At 37.0% G+C, this 16,387-nt stretch overlaps 1 protein-coding gene across 8 annotated transcripts in view; it reads left to right on the top strand.

The window, feature by feature from the left end:
• Positions 1-174: 174 nt before the first annotated feature.
• The window catches only part of LOC124381017, a 73,625-nt gene continuing 57,412 nt past the window's right edge, over positions 175-16,387 (top strand). For 7 of the 8 annotated variants that reach the window (XR_006924764.1, XR_006924765.1, XM_046842382.1 and 4 more), the window contains exons 1-5: positions 175-307; positions 12,434-12,544; positions 14,745-14,794; positions 14,918-15,017; positions 15,974-16,062. Coding sequence is in view for 6 of the 8 variants with exons in the window: in XM_046842382.1 (XP_046698338.1) it covers positions 12,434-12,544; positions 14,745-14,794; positions 14,918-15,017; positions 15,974-16,062 (350 nt within the window). In the remaining 2 variants the exon portion in view is untranslated. Of the gene's footprint in view, positions 308-12,093; positions 12,297-12,433; positions 12,545-14,744; positions 14,795-14,917; positions 15,018-15,973; positions 16,063-16,387 lie in introns of those variants that run through there. The other variant, XM_046842379.1, reaches the window with a different exon arrangement.

Below are 16,387 nucleotides of genomic sequence, written 5' to 3'. Positions count from 1 at the left end.
CGGACTAACCTGTCTTACGAATATTCTACATGACATTTTTACGTCCCATATTTTTTTTATTTTGATTGCACAAAAAATTAATAACTACCATATGAGATGAATTAAACACAGGAAGTGCAGTTAGTTTTGCAAAATGAACCACATTGTGCCCATCACCCTGAGGTTGATTAGTTTCCTAAACCAACATGCCCTGAATATGATTAATCACATGCTTTAAAGAAACCAACGCTTTTATTCTGAAAGCTGCAGGGGTGGGGTTTCATATAGCAACCAGGAGCATCAGGAACATCAGACACACAACTTTACCGTGAGTTTTCCGAACTATTGTGATTTCCATCAAAGCTCCTTTTAAACATTTTAAACATAGTTTATAGCTGGATAAAGTCTCGGTTTTATTGTATAACTAACATTAGATGTAATTAGATGTACGTTTATAATGAGGAATTTTATACTTGTGTAGGAATAATGTTTAAGGGAAATAATAAATAAGTGTGTGTGTGTGTGTGTGTGTGTGTGTTTGTGTTTGTGCGCGCGCGCGCCTACATCTTATAAAGTTTGTGGGTCCATTACAGATGAACGCCACACTAATGAAAGGTGCTTATAGACCCTGACAGATATTTTTCAAGTTTATTATTTATTTTATATAAAATAATATATAACAATCATAAAGAGCTTTTTTGACAAGTTTGTTTGCATTGACAATTTGTTTTGGTGACAGAAGCTTTCAGTTGCACATTAAAAAAAAAAGAAAGAAAAAATATTTTTTTTTTATAAATAAAAATGAATAAACGGTTAAATACACTTTTATATAGAAAAATAAAAAAATTGAGTATTATTGCACAGACAAGTACAGATTTAATTAGTAAAATGTAGTATTGCACATATTTTTAATTTGTATTGAACTATGGAAATATATAATAATATGAAATATCTTCCCATTCCACATTCAGCCCCTATCTGCTGTTATAATACCCCTGACTATTCTGGGGAGAGGTTCCACTAGATTTTGGAGTTTTGTGGAGATTTGTTCGCTTTTAGCCACAAGCGTGTTAGTAAAGTCAGGTACTGATGAAGGTGAGGTGAGGAGGCCTGGAGTGCAGTGTTTCAATCCATCCCAAAGGTGTTTAGTAGGTTTGAGGTCAGAGCTCTATAGCAGCCCACTCGAGCTCTTCCACTCAAACCCCATGTAAAGCAGATCTTCATGAAGCTGGTTTTGTCATGCTGGAACAGATTTGAGTCTCCTAGTTACAGTGAAGGGAACATTTAATTCTACAGCTTCCAAACACATTTACATTTATATTTGTGGCATTTAGCAGACGCCCTTGTCCAGAGCGTCGTTCAAAAGTGCTTTGAATCTCTAGCAATGAATAAATCTACACTGGTACGCAAGATTACAAACTTAATATAAATATAACTCTTGAATTTAACCGTCTCTTGAAGATCGTCAGGGACTCCGCTGTATGGAATTCTAGGGGAAGTTCATTCCACCACCTCGGTGCCAGAACAAAGAAGAGCCTTAAAGTATACTAACCTCTCATTCTGAGAGAAGGTGGTACCAGTCGAGCAGTGCTGGAGGATCTCAGATAGTGTGGTGTAGTGTGTAAGGTGTGATGAGGTCTCTGAGGTTTTTTTGGGGACCATTTTTGGCCTTGTAGGCAAGCGTCAGTGTTTTGAATCTGATACGTGCTGCTACTGGAAGCCAGTGAAGGGAGCGCAGTGGGGTGGTGTGGGAGAACTTGGGCAGATTGAACACAAGTCATGCAGCTGTGTTTTGGATCATTTGCAGTGGATGAATAGCGTTGTTTAGTTTCCATTATAAATGAGAAACTATGTTCATTTATTTTGGAGATTTAATTTTTGCCGGTTTTGCACATTGTATGTATGTGTGTGTATGTATGTATATATATATATATATATATATATATATATATATATATATATATATATATATATATATATATATGCATAAATATAAAAAAATTGCACCAAATTCGGTCATGGTGCACACATCCGGCAATTAAAATCGTCCGTGTGGAAACCTGGTGATTTACGAAATTCAATTACTTAGAATATTCTTGCAAATGTTTTCTGTCTTTATGCTCTATGTTGAATTTGGTCTTACTAATAATAAACATACATTTGCATAAATAAAAACTGGAAATGTATTAATTTAAGGTACATTTAGAACAGATAAAAATGTGCAATTAAGTTGCAATTAATTATAATTTAACTAATGCTGATCATGCGTTTAATCGTAATTAAATATTTTAATAGATAGATAGATTCAGTATCATTGTAACACAAATGTTTTTTATCATGTATTTGTGTGTATTTTTAAAACGGTGACTCTAAAGGCAGCTGATTCTATGCTAATGATCTCAGTGTGAAAATTTGGTAGACATTTAAGATAACAGGATATCCTTTCCTCGTTTTTGGTTTTAATTGTAGTGTTTTGAATCACAGAAAGACGTGGTGACATTTAGTTTTCTGTGAAGTTTCTAGTGTGAAAACCTTGATGGATTTTTCTCCTCTATGTGACGGTTCACCAGCTCAAACTTAGTTCTCTAAGAAAAGACTTCCCTCCTTTAAGTTGAAATCAGCTACCAGCAGGTGGCAGGATCAACCTGTAACAGCAACTTCACACCATCGTGTGACTCTCCAGCTTTCCTCTGAGCTAACAGTGAGCTCCATTAGTGCCACTGGGTGCTCCTCGGTTCTTTAGCTGAACCTGCCTGTTTCATTTCCTTGTTCCTTAGCTCCTCCTTCTGAGGAAACGACGTAAGACTTGGATATAAGGACAGGAAGCTATAAAAGAACGAACGTATTTACAGCTACTTTAATGTTCTCTTATTTGCAACATCTTTCCGCAATCTTTCCAAGCACACTGTACACAACACTTTATCCTTAAATTACACATTATGAGATGTATACATCACACACTTCAATGTTAAAATGTTTGCCTAAACGAGATCACCTGACTTTTTAAACCACATCGTCATAATTGGTGTTTATGCACAGAGTTTGTGTAGTTAGTTTAAGTAAGTATACAAATTCTGAATTGTGCTCCTTATATTGTAATTAAAGATGGTGGATTTGTACAGTAGCAAAAACTACTTTTACCTCTCCTTCATTTTTTTTAGAAGGTGGAATTATTGTTTACTCCTGTTTATGGTTTGGAATTCAAGTTATACCACATACAGGCTACAGTTTGCCTCATTTGGTGAAAACTAAATCCAAATATACTAAGGTCTGGTATGTTGTTTGATACAGGCGAAAGTATCTTTACTGCTATTTTTTGGGTAAAATATATATATATATATATATATATATATATATATATATATATATATATATATATATATATATATATATATATAAATAAAATAGCTTAGGAAGCCAAAATATTATTAAAGTAAAGTGCACCATGTTAAGATTTGGCATGGAATTTTTTTTTTTTTTTTTTCCAATTTTTGTTTGTTTGTTTGTTTTTCATTGAGCATTTCAATTAAAGTCCACCCAGTCCTATGCTAATTGCAAATATCTCCTGCCTGGAATCTCTTCTCGAATCTGGTTTCCATTTCTGAACTTTGGACCCAAAATGTGCGGCGAATAAAATTGTTCCCTGTTGCGTTCTCCACACTCTTTCCTCACCACTTATCTTTCCGCAAACCACCGATTTTTGAAAGAGCAACTCATAAAGCTTATTTTCCCCCACATTCAGGCAATCTCACAGTCCATTTAGTTTTGCTTCCTGTCACGTGTTCTTCAACGTTATTTAGATACATTTGCCGAAAAAGCAACCGGCCCCTTTAGAAATTTCACTCCGACGCTATGTTGTGCTTCCCAGTTTCGCCAAACTACACGAGAAATAAAGTTAGCATGTGCTGATGAACCCTTCCCCCATCAGTCCTTTCGGAATGCACCTCCTGCCTGGAAACAAAAAGGCGACACAAAACAAGAGATTCGCCCAACCCATGGCTCGGGTGGCAACTCAGCTTTGCCAAGTGTACGGTTCACTGTCCGGTCACCCCAATCTGTCAGTTTAGCACGTCTGAGGCCGCAATCAGCGCTGGGCTCCCGCACCCGAGGTCCCAAACATTGCCTGGCTCATTATTCCCCCTGGAGGAGGTCATGGCCTTGGCTGCCTAGACGGAACCTGCTCACTAATTAAGCGCACTGCTTTGGCACTGGACGTGTCATGTCTGTAGGACTTCCTGCTGGGATTATTGCTAGCCATGTTCACTTTTCATGCGGCTGAAGGGGGGGAAGATCCATTCAGAGCCAGGGGTGCATTTCTTTCTGGATACAAGCTCTGAGCTTGTGCTGTTGTGCATGGCTTAAGCTAAGACCATAATTTCTGTCGGACACTTTATTGGGCTTTGGACTAAATGAACAGTCTTTTGCTCTGTCAGGTTTGCTAGGATGTAGATAAAGATGGTATCTCTTCAATTGTATTAAGCTTCAGTACTCAGCTGGAGAAAGAGAGGAGAAGGATTTTTTTTTTTTGCCTGTCTGGCTTTGGCCTGCGGTGGCTAATGTGAGCTGTCCCATATGCGCATGCTCAGCCAGTCCCATGGCATCTTCTAATGTATCCGTTTATTGATCGCATCTCTATTTTCCTCCTTCACTCTCTCCGTCTCATGTTTTTTCCCTCGCACGCTCTTTCTGTGTCTGATGTGAAAGTCATGCTCTCCCAGTGCAGTGCCCTAATCGTGTACAAGTTACCAAATGTTTGCATGCAGGGTTCCACACAAAATGTCAAACGATACCTCTTGGAAATATAAGGCCACCTGAGACGCATTACAAATCGTTCGCTGATTGCTCACTGAATGTCCAATAAGTTTTGCAGCCAAAAATACAAAACAACCCAACCCCAAACGATAGAAAAAAAAACAGAAGACGCAGCACTGTGGATGCCGTATGTGGATCAGTGCTTCGTCTTTCTATAAAGCGATGCTTTTTTAAATTCTTCTAACGCAGTGGTGGGAGATACATCACACCAGCCCAGCTGCTACGTTCAGATAAGACATTGGACATTGGGAATAGTTGATTAAAGGATTTGGAAAACACTACACAATTTCCTGAAATCTGCATGGTCAGGGATTACAGCGCTGCCTTTTAACGCTGTGCCAGGGAAAAGCCGACCTCCAGCGATGTCCAAATTGTTCTGGAATCCTATTAAAGCAAGAGCCGAGGCTTACAAAACATCTGAGATGTACGGGTTTAAAACCAGTCGACTCGGCCAGCAGCTGGGGTTGCACTTTGTTTTTTCATTTATTTATTTATTTTATATTTGGACAAGAATGCTGATCTCAGATGACTCTTTGTACTAAGTGGAAAAGAAACGATTCCACAGCTTGGACTTTTGATCTAGCTACTGGCTATTTAATTAATGCTGGGTGATGTTCTTTTTTTGTTCTTTTCTTTCCTTTCTAGGACTTTAGTGCCTTTGGCCAGCATTAGTGTCATAAATTACCAGGTCTGTACACATCAAGAGAGTCTTGGACAATTCAAACCCAAAGATTTAATAGAACCCCAGGAACAGCAGTCCCTCTAGGATGTAGTGAGTGTTTATTTACCTAGATGGCACTGTTCCCTAATACTGTTCACCAGATGATATGTTTTGATTCAAAAGGCAGGCAGAGGTTCTGCACATTCTGCTTTTTTAGTGTCCGTTGGAAGAGCAGCCTGTAGCAGCCTTTTCTGTGAAATCCAGATGTTTAGTCCTTGGTAGTGGACTGTAAGACTGCTGATCCAGGACCTCTGAAGTGTGTTGTAATTCTTTATTATTATTATAATTATGGGAATTCTCTGTACAAATGCTAAGACAGTTACAGATTTCCAACTCAATTCCGAGTGCCCCTGATTAAATAAAACACAATAATACAGGCCGTGCTCCATAAAACTCCATGTACTTCTGGTTGTTTGCTCCGGTTAGAGACAAATGTATTTACAGGGTTTCCGCTTGGTCTTAAAAAATTTTAAAAAGTAAAAAACTTTGACACCTAAGTCTTAAATTCGCTGTGTTAGGTCTTAAATAATTTTAAATACGTATTAACTTTCCGATGTTTATGTAATGCTCCTTCTAATGCTCATGCAGCACTTTAGAATGATGTTGAAGTTCTTTCGCTAGTAAAAATATAATTCGCTGTACGTATTACAACTACAAACGAGACCGACATGCAACAGCCAATCAGCTTTCTGATATTAGCGTGAATCTCTCTTGGAATGTACCACAGACATAAAACATATTTTATTTTTCGTCTATAGGGTGGGGGTTTTGCGATACTTGGCTTGGAAAAAATAAGAATTCAGGGCTTGGTTAAGGCCAGTCGCTAACACTGTGTTTTGATGTCGTGACATATGTCATAAATTTCATTCTAAATGGTCTTAAAAAGGTCTTAAAAAGTCTTAAAATTGACTTAGTGAAACCTGCAGAAACCCTGAATTATAAACAAATGAATTCACAAAGACCCACAAAAACGTAGTCGACCAGCCAAAAAACTAAATGTATAAGGAAAACCAAACTACAGAAGTTTAAAGAGGTCATGTATTTAGTTCTTGTTTTCTCACGAGCTCTTGTTCCTGCACCTGCTGCCACAAATGGTCAGGGTTAGGGTCGCTGCCTTGCGATGTTGCTGCCTCATGAACATGCTCTTAAGCCAGAAACATGGAAAAATTAAGTACTGCTCATGAGAAAACGATGTTTATGTCGAGATCATGAGAAAATTAGATTGTGATTGCGTGAAAACAAGAAAGTAAAAAAAAAAACCTATAATGCATGGCCTCTTGGGACCTCTGTAATGAACAGCCATTCTCGGTTGAAAAGGTACTAAAGACTGTACATTCCTCATCAGCTACTTCACTGTTGTATTATCCTCAGAGTCATTCTTTACTCAGACAAACTAAAGATTTGTACTATTTCACAGCAGCTTTTATAATATTAATGCTGGCAGTGAGGTGAAGCTCAGGTTTATATTCATTAGCTCATTCAAACACGTTATAGTTTCGTTATATATAATAACAAGCCTTGCCTGTATTTTGGATGTTCCGTATAAACATTAATAGAAAACATGCATGATATTTGATGTCGGTGATGTTTCCAGTGAGGAGATGCATCAATGTTTGATGGTATTTCTCACAGGAAAACTCTAAAGATAGAGTATTTAACTCTGAAGTAACTTTAAGAGAAACTTGAGACTATTCCTCTGTAGCATGCCGCAGTGATAACAGGACCTTACTTGCAGATATTACACAACATGGTTAATAGCTATGAGAAAGAAATGTGTCAAACTTGTAATCTGGAACATTTCTGCAGTATAAACGGAATAAGGCATTTTAGGACATGATTGTGTTCCTTTTAAATCAACAATTGGGTTGTAACCAAAGCTTGATATCGATGTGTATCACCATGACACACTTTTTTTTATTCCATATGTAAGTGACAGCACATTTGATAGGCTTTTGAAGGAGTAGTACATTCCTTGTGGCTGAGCTTGAAATAGATTTGCAGATGAGCTTAAAAAAATGCAATAAATTAGACCCTGTGCCATGAAAGATCCACTACTGCAGCTACCTTTTCCCTCACTGCTGACTTTCCTTAAACTGGAAAACTTTTATACAAACATAAGTATTTTATTAATGGATTATCTGTAAATAAGCATCCAAAGGGGATTTAATTGAGCCTGGAATAAAAACCAGTTTAATATGAATCTGTAAATAAAAATATTATTGACGTTCTGGGAGAGAATGGGTTGTTTTTATGTCTTGGAAAGAGCGCCTGCCATTATCATTATCATCAAAGTTAATATATCCTTAGAGAACCAGATCAGGCTCCTGACAGAGATTGTTGTACCAGAGTACGGAGGAAGGGAGGACGATGTGTTTGAAAGGTGCTAGTATTTGGTCACAAGGTTAATGTTGTATGAGAAAGGGGTGTGTGTGTTATTAACTTTGGCCAGATTCTGTGTGGGTTATATGTAATGAATTTTTATCTAAACGCATTGGGACACCTGAATTCTCCAGCCTTGTTCGAGGCACACAAATATATAGATTCAGTAGCATTCGATTTACACTTCATTTCAACTAGGAGACCCAAACCTTTTCCAGCATGACAATGCCCCTTTGCTCAAGGCCAGCTCCATGAATATATGGTTCACATGGTTTGGTTTACTAAAGCTTATGTATGTGAAATGTTTTTCTAGAAGAGTGGAGGTTATTATGGGGTAAATGGGGACTGAATGTTGAATGGGATGTTCTAATAGCATATACACATATACCATATTGTATATCCATGCATTCTCCTACATCTTTCATTTCAACTAAGCAGAAGCCACACCTGATTCCATTTGTTGTTCATTTCATCTTAGCCTCCCATCTGATCCAGTGTGCCTTTTATTCGTCTGTGATAAAAGCCTGCAGCCAAACTGCCCCTTTGTAGATAAGTTTGGAGAGACCTTGCCTGCATTGCCTGCTTGTGAATTCATGGAACCTCGTTAAAGACTACACTTGCTGTTCTGCCATCCATCCATCCATCCATCCATCCATCCATCTATCCATCTATCCATCCTTTCTTTCTTTCTTTCTTTCTTTCTTTCTTTCTTTCTTTCTTTCTTTCTTTCTTTCTTTCTTTCTTTCTTTCTTTCTTTCTTTCTTTCTTTCTTTCTTTCTTTCTTTCTTTTTCTCAGTCATTCTTGATTCACTTAGATTGTTTTGCTTAATACTATGTGAATGATATTATCTTTGTATCTGTATTGGTGTCAGTCAGAACAAAAAAACATGTAATTGCACTGCAGTCTTAAAAAAAAAAAAAAAAAAAAAAAGTGAAATCCATGACAGAAAAATTGCAATTTTAAATGACAATTTGCAGCACAGGAAAACGCAAGATGGCACTTTAAAGAAAACACTAATATAAAAAGAGCACTCATAACATTTAGGTTTAATGAGCTACACGCTATGCAGATGCCCGAAAACGAGATCTATGCTTTTAAAGGGAGAAAAAAAAAACATGATTACACACAGCAAACTGAAGAGGAAAATCCTTTATTGATTTGTTTCCCCTACTGCTATTAATGCTAATCCCTCTGCCCTCGCTAAAGCTGTGCCTCTTCCCACCAGCGACAGAGCTTAAAATATATTCAAATTTGTTTTGGTGTTTGTGTAAAACACATTAGTTAATAAATATAATGTCTACAAATGTAGATTGTGATGACTAGTGTCTATCAGCTACAACATATACAGTATATATGGTCATCGTGGCATTTTAATCATTTTAAACTATTAATATCAGTTGAAGTGACTGCAATATAATGGGAAAATATGCATTAAATGTAGTCTAACTTTAGAATTATTACTTTTTTAAATCTGGCATCCGTAATTAGTTAAAACGATGTTCTCATCCAAATAGCATTGTATCATTGTCCATAGTTTGTGTTTTTTGAACCACTATGTGGACAAATGTTTGTGGAAGCCTGATCATGTGTGTGATCCTATTCCATATACAATCCTTATTTTCTGATATAATCATTTCCACAATTCTGGGAAGATGTTTCACTAGATTTTGGAGTGTGCTTGTGGAGATCTGTGCTCATTTAGTAAAGTCAGGTACTGATGGTCTGGGGTTCCAGTTCATCCCAAAGGTGTTCAATAGACTTGAGGTCAGAGCTCTAAAGCAGGGCACTCAAGATCTACCCCATGTACACTTGGAGCTTGCTTTGTCCACAGGGACATTGTCATACATGCATAGAAACGCTTGTTCATGTAGTGTACTGTTTTATGTGTTTAATATATTTAAAAATATAAGCTTATTCATTCTGCTTTTAAATGCTCCTACTCACTTCAAGCTACAAGATACAGAAATGTATTATTAATGGTATTACTAGATTGTATGATTTAAAAAAAAAAAAAACAGATGTCAGACCACTTTTGATAGTCTTTATTTATTGTAATCTCTACATTTGAGGAAATACTAGATGAACATGTTCAAGATATTCACTTACAGTCTTTTCTTTGCAGTGTGTGACCTAGTTTTGATCAAGCTTGCAATCATTTGCATGCCAACTTGTTATAATAAAGTTCAGGCTGATCAGGTTGTATGATAATGAGGTGTGTAGAGCACATGGAATAGACTGATGTATTCATGCTGTGAATATTCAGATTATTTGGCTGTTCAGTCATGTAGATGGCAGGGAGTCCTTTACTGACGTTCTCTCTCTCTCTTTCTCTCTCTCTCTCTCTCTCTCTCTCTCTCTCTCCACACACACACACACACACGCTATCTATCTATCTATCTATCTATCTATCTATCTATCTATCTATCTATCTATCTATCTATCTATCTATCTATCTATCTATCTATCTATAGTATTTTATTTAAAGTACTTCATTGGCATGATCGCTATCGTACATTATTGCCAAAGCATCAGTAGAAAAGAATAAAAAAAAAAAAATCAAGTAAAAAATTTTAATAAGTTAATATTGCAGCCAACTAAATGAGAATTCTAGTATGTAAAATGTATGTTGCATGGTCATTCTCTCTCTCTCTCTCTCTCTCTCTCTCATACACACACACACACACACACACAAACACACACTCTTTGCCTTTCAATTTAAGTGTGATTTATCGGCATGACAAAAATTTTACATTTGTCTTGCTAAAGCAATTGCAGCTGGGCTGCATACAAATACTGTAAATATGTGTACAGCTAAAAAAGAATCATGTATTTGAAATTAAGTGAAGAATTTAAGTGAAATAGTAAAATATAGTACATTAGAACAGAAATAATATATATTTCTCAAACAACAGTAACTCTTTCTCTCCTGCCATGTCTGCAACGTGACCAAAGGGCATTTAAAAAGTCGCCCCACCTCCCAAAAGGAAGTGCATACCACGTCAACGTCACACACCAATTAGTGTGTGATTGTGCGTTTGTGGTGTTTTCGTTTCACGTAAACATGCTGCTGTGGGATGAGACGCTGCAGTCAGGTACCAAAGCCTGCAGGCAGGAACGCATGTGTTGACCTGTAATTCTTTCCAGCAGCTCAAAAGTCTCTCGGATGGCACTGCACGCATTAAAGCACAAGGCACATAGGCCCGTTCCCACACCTCACACACACACACACACACACACACACACAAACACACCGGCCAGGCCAGATGTGCATAGCCACAACCATTTGTCACACTTCTGCTCAATCTCTCTCTCGCTTGGTTTCTTTCTCTCTTTTCTTTCCTTCCTGCATCTTTGAGGCTTCTTTCTCTTTTTTAGATTCAGAGAGAATGAAAGAAAGAAACAAGGACAGTTTTTGTTTAGCTTGCTTCACGACTTTGAGAGCTCCAGCTGTAAATGAGTGTGATAGTGGTGTAATCTGTTGGAAAGTGGTGGTGTGGATGGGGGCGGATTGGGGGGGTGGATTGGGGGTGGATTGGGGCAGAAGGGGCAGGAAAATTCAAAGGGGCTGAGGTCATCACAGGATGTTCGGCCCATAAATTACCATTAATATCTCCAGCTGTCTCTCTCTCTCTCTCTCTCTCTCTCTCTCTCTCTCTCTTTGTCTTTTTCTCCCTGACTCACTTTTTCCCCTTTTGCCTCTTGTCCACACTTCTTTTTCTGACTCCTCATTCTTAATCTGTCCCTATTTGTTTCTCTCCAACTTTCTTTCTCACTTCATCTTCTCTCTGGCTTTCTTTCCTATCTTTTCCTCACACCCTCTTTTACCTCGCTTCTCTTTTCTTTCTCCAGTTCTCACTCCGTTATTCTTGCTCTATTTCTTTTCTCTTGCATTTTCCTTTCTTTCTCCTTCTCTTACTTGCTATTTGCTCTCTTTCTCCTCGCTCCTTCTACTGAGATATGTCTTATCCTTTTTTCTCTTCCCACTGTTTTCTCTCTTTCTCTCTCTCTCTCTCTCTCACATGCTTTTCTCCTTTCTTCTTCATTTTTTGTATACTCTTTTCCTCTTCTCTCTTTCTAACACTCTCCCTATCTCTCGGTCTAGAAAACGTTGGAAATGCTGTAAATGTTGCATGCCTATCCAACTAATGTGAATTGTTGCTCATGCGAAATCCTAAATCGGATAAAACCAAAGCGAAGTGTTCAAATAATAAAAGAGAAATGAGCTTGTTAGTGCTGCTGCAGCTGAGGAGGAGGATCTGCGTCACGTTATTGACAGATCAGTGCCCATGCAGCAGCCTGCTCTTCTGGATGATTCTTTGAATGCTTTGGGTTATTGACGTGTCCTTGATCCCTTAAGAAAAATGTCGACGTTGAATTAAATGGATTTCGTTTTTATAGTTGGGGGTAATTGCTTGCATTGTATTCAAACGCATCACTTCAAATCCCACAGGTTCCTAAATAACCACTTATACGTCAAATCGACTTGTTGCTGGATTCATTCGCCATCTTTATCTAGCCTCGTTCTTGTTTCTTATTTCCAGATGGCGCTCAGTAGGGGGAAGGGCTCGGTGGACAGAAGCTCATCCATCAGTACTGATCTGGAGAAATGTTCCCTCAGCACACACGCCCGAGCTGACGCCGTTACTGTGGAGGTACAGTGACTCGTGACACAAAAGCAGATGTGTTGTTTCTGCCATACACGGATTTGTTTCGATTGCAGATCAGTCAAAGGATATATAATCTGAGCCAAATGTACCTACAAGGTGATATGAAGCCTTTAGTGTCAATGTTGTCATAGCAACCAGAGGTTGTAAGTAATCTGCTAGAGAGTAACAAGTAGTTAGTGTTAGTAAGTTACATTGATATAATAGCAGTATGACCCTTATTGTTGGTATTTTATTTATGTTTGAAATTTTCTTATTCTATTGGCAGTTATATGTCATTGTTCTGGAAATAAAAGCATATATTTATTCCATGAGAAAAATTAACTAGCAAATAGAACAAGAACATTAAGGTTTAAGCAAAAAAAGTTAAAATATCTAGAAATAGGCCTGATCTTTTTTTTTTATGTACCAAGATGTTTGTATTTATTTATTTTATGCACAAATAATTTACATAATCGAATCAGAATTGTGAAGTTTTATAGTTGACTGATAGTCAAATCGTGTGTGTGTGTGTGTGTGTGTGTGTGTGTGTGTGTGTGTGTGTGTGTGTGTGTGTGTTCGTTTGGGCTAGACAATGATGATGATGACACCAGGTAGTCATAAAACGATTCCTCATAACATTTTAAAGCCATGATGTACAGAACATCACACAAAGATATAAAATTAAATGTATTTTACACATTTTGGCTCAATAAACCTAAAAAAAAACAACAACAAATAAATAACTGCATAAAGGCCACACTGCAAACAGGTTTCGCATTTCACGACTGCAAATCAAATCATATCGGCTAAATTGTCCATGTAAACACACTGTAAGTACAGCATAACATCAATGAATTAAAAAGCACTCAAAAATTCATTTACAGAACGAAATTAGAACAGTACTGTATATACCTGTACAGAATCTCCCAGACATTCATGTCTGGACTTATGTGTTAAACATTTTTATTCAAATTTTGTTTCATTTCTGAAACATATCAAAGATCACCATTCAAAAGAACTATGTACAAACAGATGCCATGTAGCCAACCACTTGTTTAAAGAAAGAGATTTGTAGGTGAATCAAGTTCCTCCTATCGAGGTATTGATTCTTAGACTATTCGTTATCGCCACTAATTTATATGTGCATTGACTGCCATGTTGTTTCCATTAATGTAAAAAACTATTTCTGTTAAGAAAAAGATTGTAACTGTGACCATAGTATTTTCAACATAAAATATATTTTGTTATTAACGAACAACTTCATACTGTTTATAATTATAGTCAGTGTTGTAGAGCGTGTCTCTCATCTCTCTCTGTTGACCGAGCGAGAGTAAAAAAAAAATATATATATATATAATATATATGCAGCTTGTCATATTAGGAAGAAATCATCCTGAAGACATTTTCCTGTGTTGGAAAACTTAGCTCAATAACAGATTTGAAAAGCAGGTTCATATGGAGCATTTCTATTTATTTTAGGAAATGACACCCTTTCTGACCATTCAGTAATTAGAAAGATTATTAACAGATTATAAAACGCCATGGGAACCTGCACTACATAGACAAAGTTTGTGGACATCTGACTATAAGATTCGTAATGTGTTTTTTGAACTTCCCATTCGAAATCCAGTCCCTTTTAGCTGTTATAATAACCTCCAGTCTTCTGGGAAGATGTTCCACTAGATTTTGGCTTTTGCTTGTGGAGATTTGTGTTCATCAAGTCAAGCCACTGATGTAGGGTGAGGAGGTTTGGGGTGCAGTCAGCGCTCACATTCATCCCAAAGTTGTTCAATATGGTTGAGGTCCATAGCAAGCCACTCTAACCCATGTAAACCATCATTGAGATTGCTTACAGCACAGGGGCATTGTCATGCTGGAACAGGTTTGGGTCTTCTAATTAAAGATAAGTGAAATGTTATTCTGCAGCATCGAAAGACATTTTATACAATTGTATGCCTCTAACATGGTGGTAAAGGTTTTGGAAGAACCACATATGGATGGAAAGGTTTGTTGTCCCAATAGTGTAACTCTTGTTTTGTGTAAATGGATTGTGTCTCAATCAATATATTTATTTAGAATTGTGATATTATTATATATATAATGTGTCTAAGTCATGTTTGGTACTTTTCACAGATTTAACTTTTTATTTTTTATTTTTTTGGTCTTGGCCTCATTTATATTTCTGTGTATTGAAACTTTACAACAGAAGCTCGAAAAGGAAAATGCCAAGCTGAAGACGCAGTATGAAGAGCTGAGGTAACAGATGGAGCTTTGTATTCGCTTTCTCAAAGCATGTCAGTTTACTTTCGAAAGGGCTCCTCTGAGAACAGTCGTTCACGATCTTTCCTGCATGGCACCACCATCTGCCTCTGTGTTCAGGTGTCAGTATGTGCAGCTCCTAGAGGAGGCCAAGGAGGAGAAGTTTGATGAGAGGAGAGTCAACCTGCTCAAGGCTCAGGTCATGCAGCTGGAAAGACAGGTAGAAATGGGTTTCCATCACGGAATACATAGTCCATTAATTCTATTGATTTTGTTTGTAGCTTCACTGAACATTAAAATGAAGGCAAGTCCCATTCATGTACCATTTAAATCTTTTCTCTATGTTATATAGACCTATATTTAAGGTACCAAAGATGTCCTTAGAAACAAATTAAAGAATTTTAAATGTATATGAATAATCTATTTATTTTTGTAATTCTGCTTTGGGACAATGTACAATTGTTAAACTTGCTATACTTATATACGTATAAGTGCGATACAAATTTAATGTACCTGATGGTCCTACTAGAGAAACAATAACAAACACAGCTTGTAAAGACAGCTTTAGCTCCTCTTATAGCCTCCACATTTGCTACTAGCAGAAATCTCAGAATCAGTTTTACGATAAAAAAAAATCTTCACAGGCACATACAGTCACATTTAAATGCACAGTGTATGTCATATTACTACATAAGGTAGCATTAGTAATTTATTCTACCTTCAGTGGTCTAACCTGACACTTTTTCACTGAGGAAGCCTTGTTGTTGTTCATGAAGGTGAAGCTGTATAGGTTCATGAATGGTATCTGTACACTTGTTTTAATATTATGTACAGGTTTAATGATTAAATGTAAAAAAAAAAAAAAGGTGCACATACATTATATATATATATATATATATATATATATATATATATATATATATATATATATATATATATATATATATATATATATATATATATATATATATATATATATAATCAAATTCAATGCAGATTTCAAAGAAATGTCACACCTAGTCAAGTCTATCAGGTGTAGATTCTCCAAATATTTTGTCTTGCTGTTATACCTTCAGCTGTAAGCTGATAAGCACTTGAGAAATCTCGCTGTCATTATTTTCGTTTTTCTCAGTATCTATCTTAATGCATTCTGCATGCATCCTGATTGCTTTGCAGGTGATTTTGCTGTCTGAGGGCTTGAGCTCACAGGTCTGTCGCAGTCAGGATGTGGAGAGAGCCCTTGATCCTCTAACGCAAAGATTAAGGTATGCTTATAGAGTGGCAAGGCTACAATACAGTGACCTGACTGCAAATGGCGTTTGTTCGTCCTCCGGTCAGGTTTCCATAGCAGCAGAGCTGTTTGACATAGACATGAATAAAATTTCAAGCGACTTTTCAGTTCAACTTGAAAGGTTGAAAACTTGAAAGAGTGAAGCTTGCTAACACGGGGGAATGTTTGTGCGTTTCCGTTAGAAATGTGTGACTTTCTCAAAACAGGACCAAACATTAGTGGGAGGTATGAAGATTATGAGTCCGTTTAGGATTTGTCTGCATGAACAAAATTGAAATTTGAGACACCGTGTTACACTT

Source organism: Silurus meridionalis, chromosome 27 (assembly GCF_014805685.1).
Source record: "Silurus meridionalis isolate SWU-2019-XX chromosome 27, ASM1480568v1, whole genome shotgun sequence".
Classification (NCBI taxonomy): domain Eukaryota; kingdom Metazoa; phylum Chordata; class Actinopteri; order Siluriformes; family Siluridae; genus Silurus; species Silurus meridionalis.
This window is presented reverse-complemented; position numbering and strand designations above follow the sequence as displayed.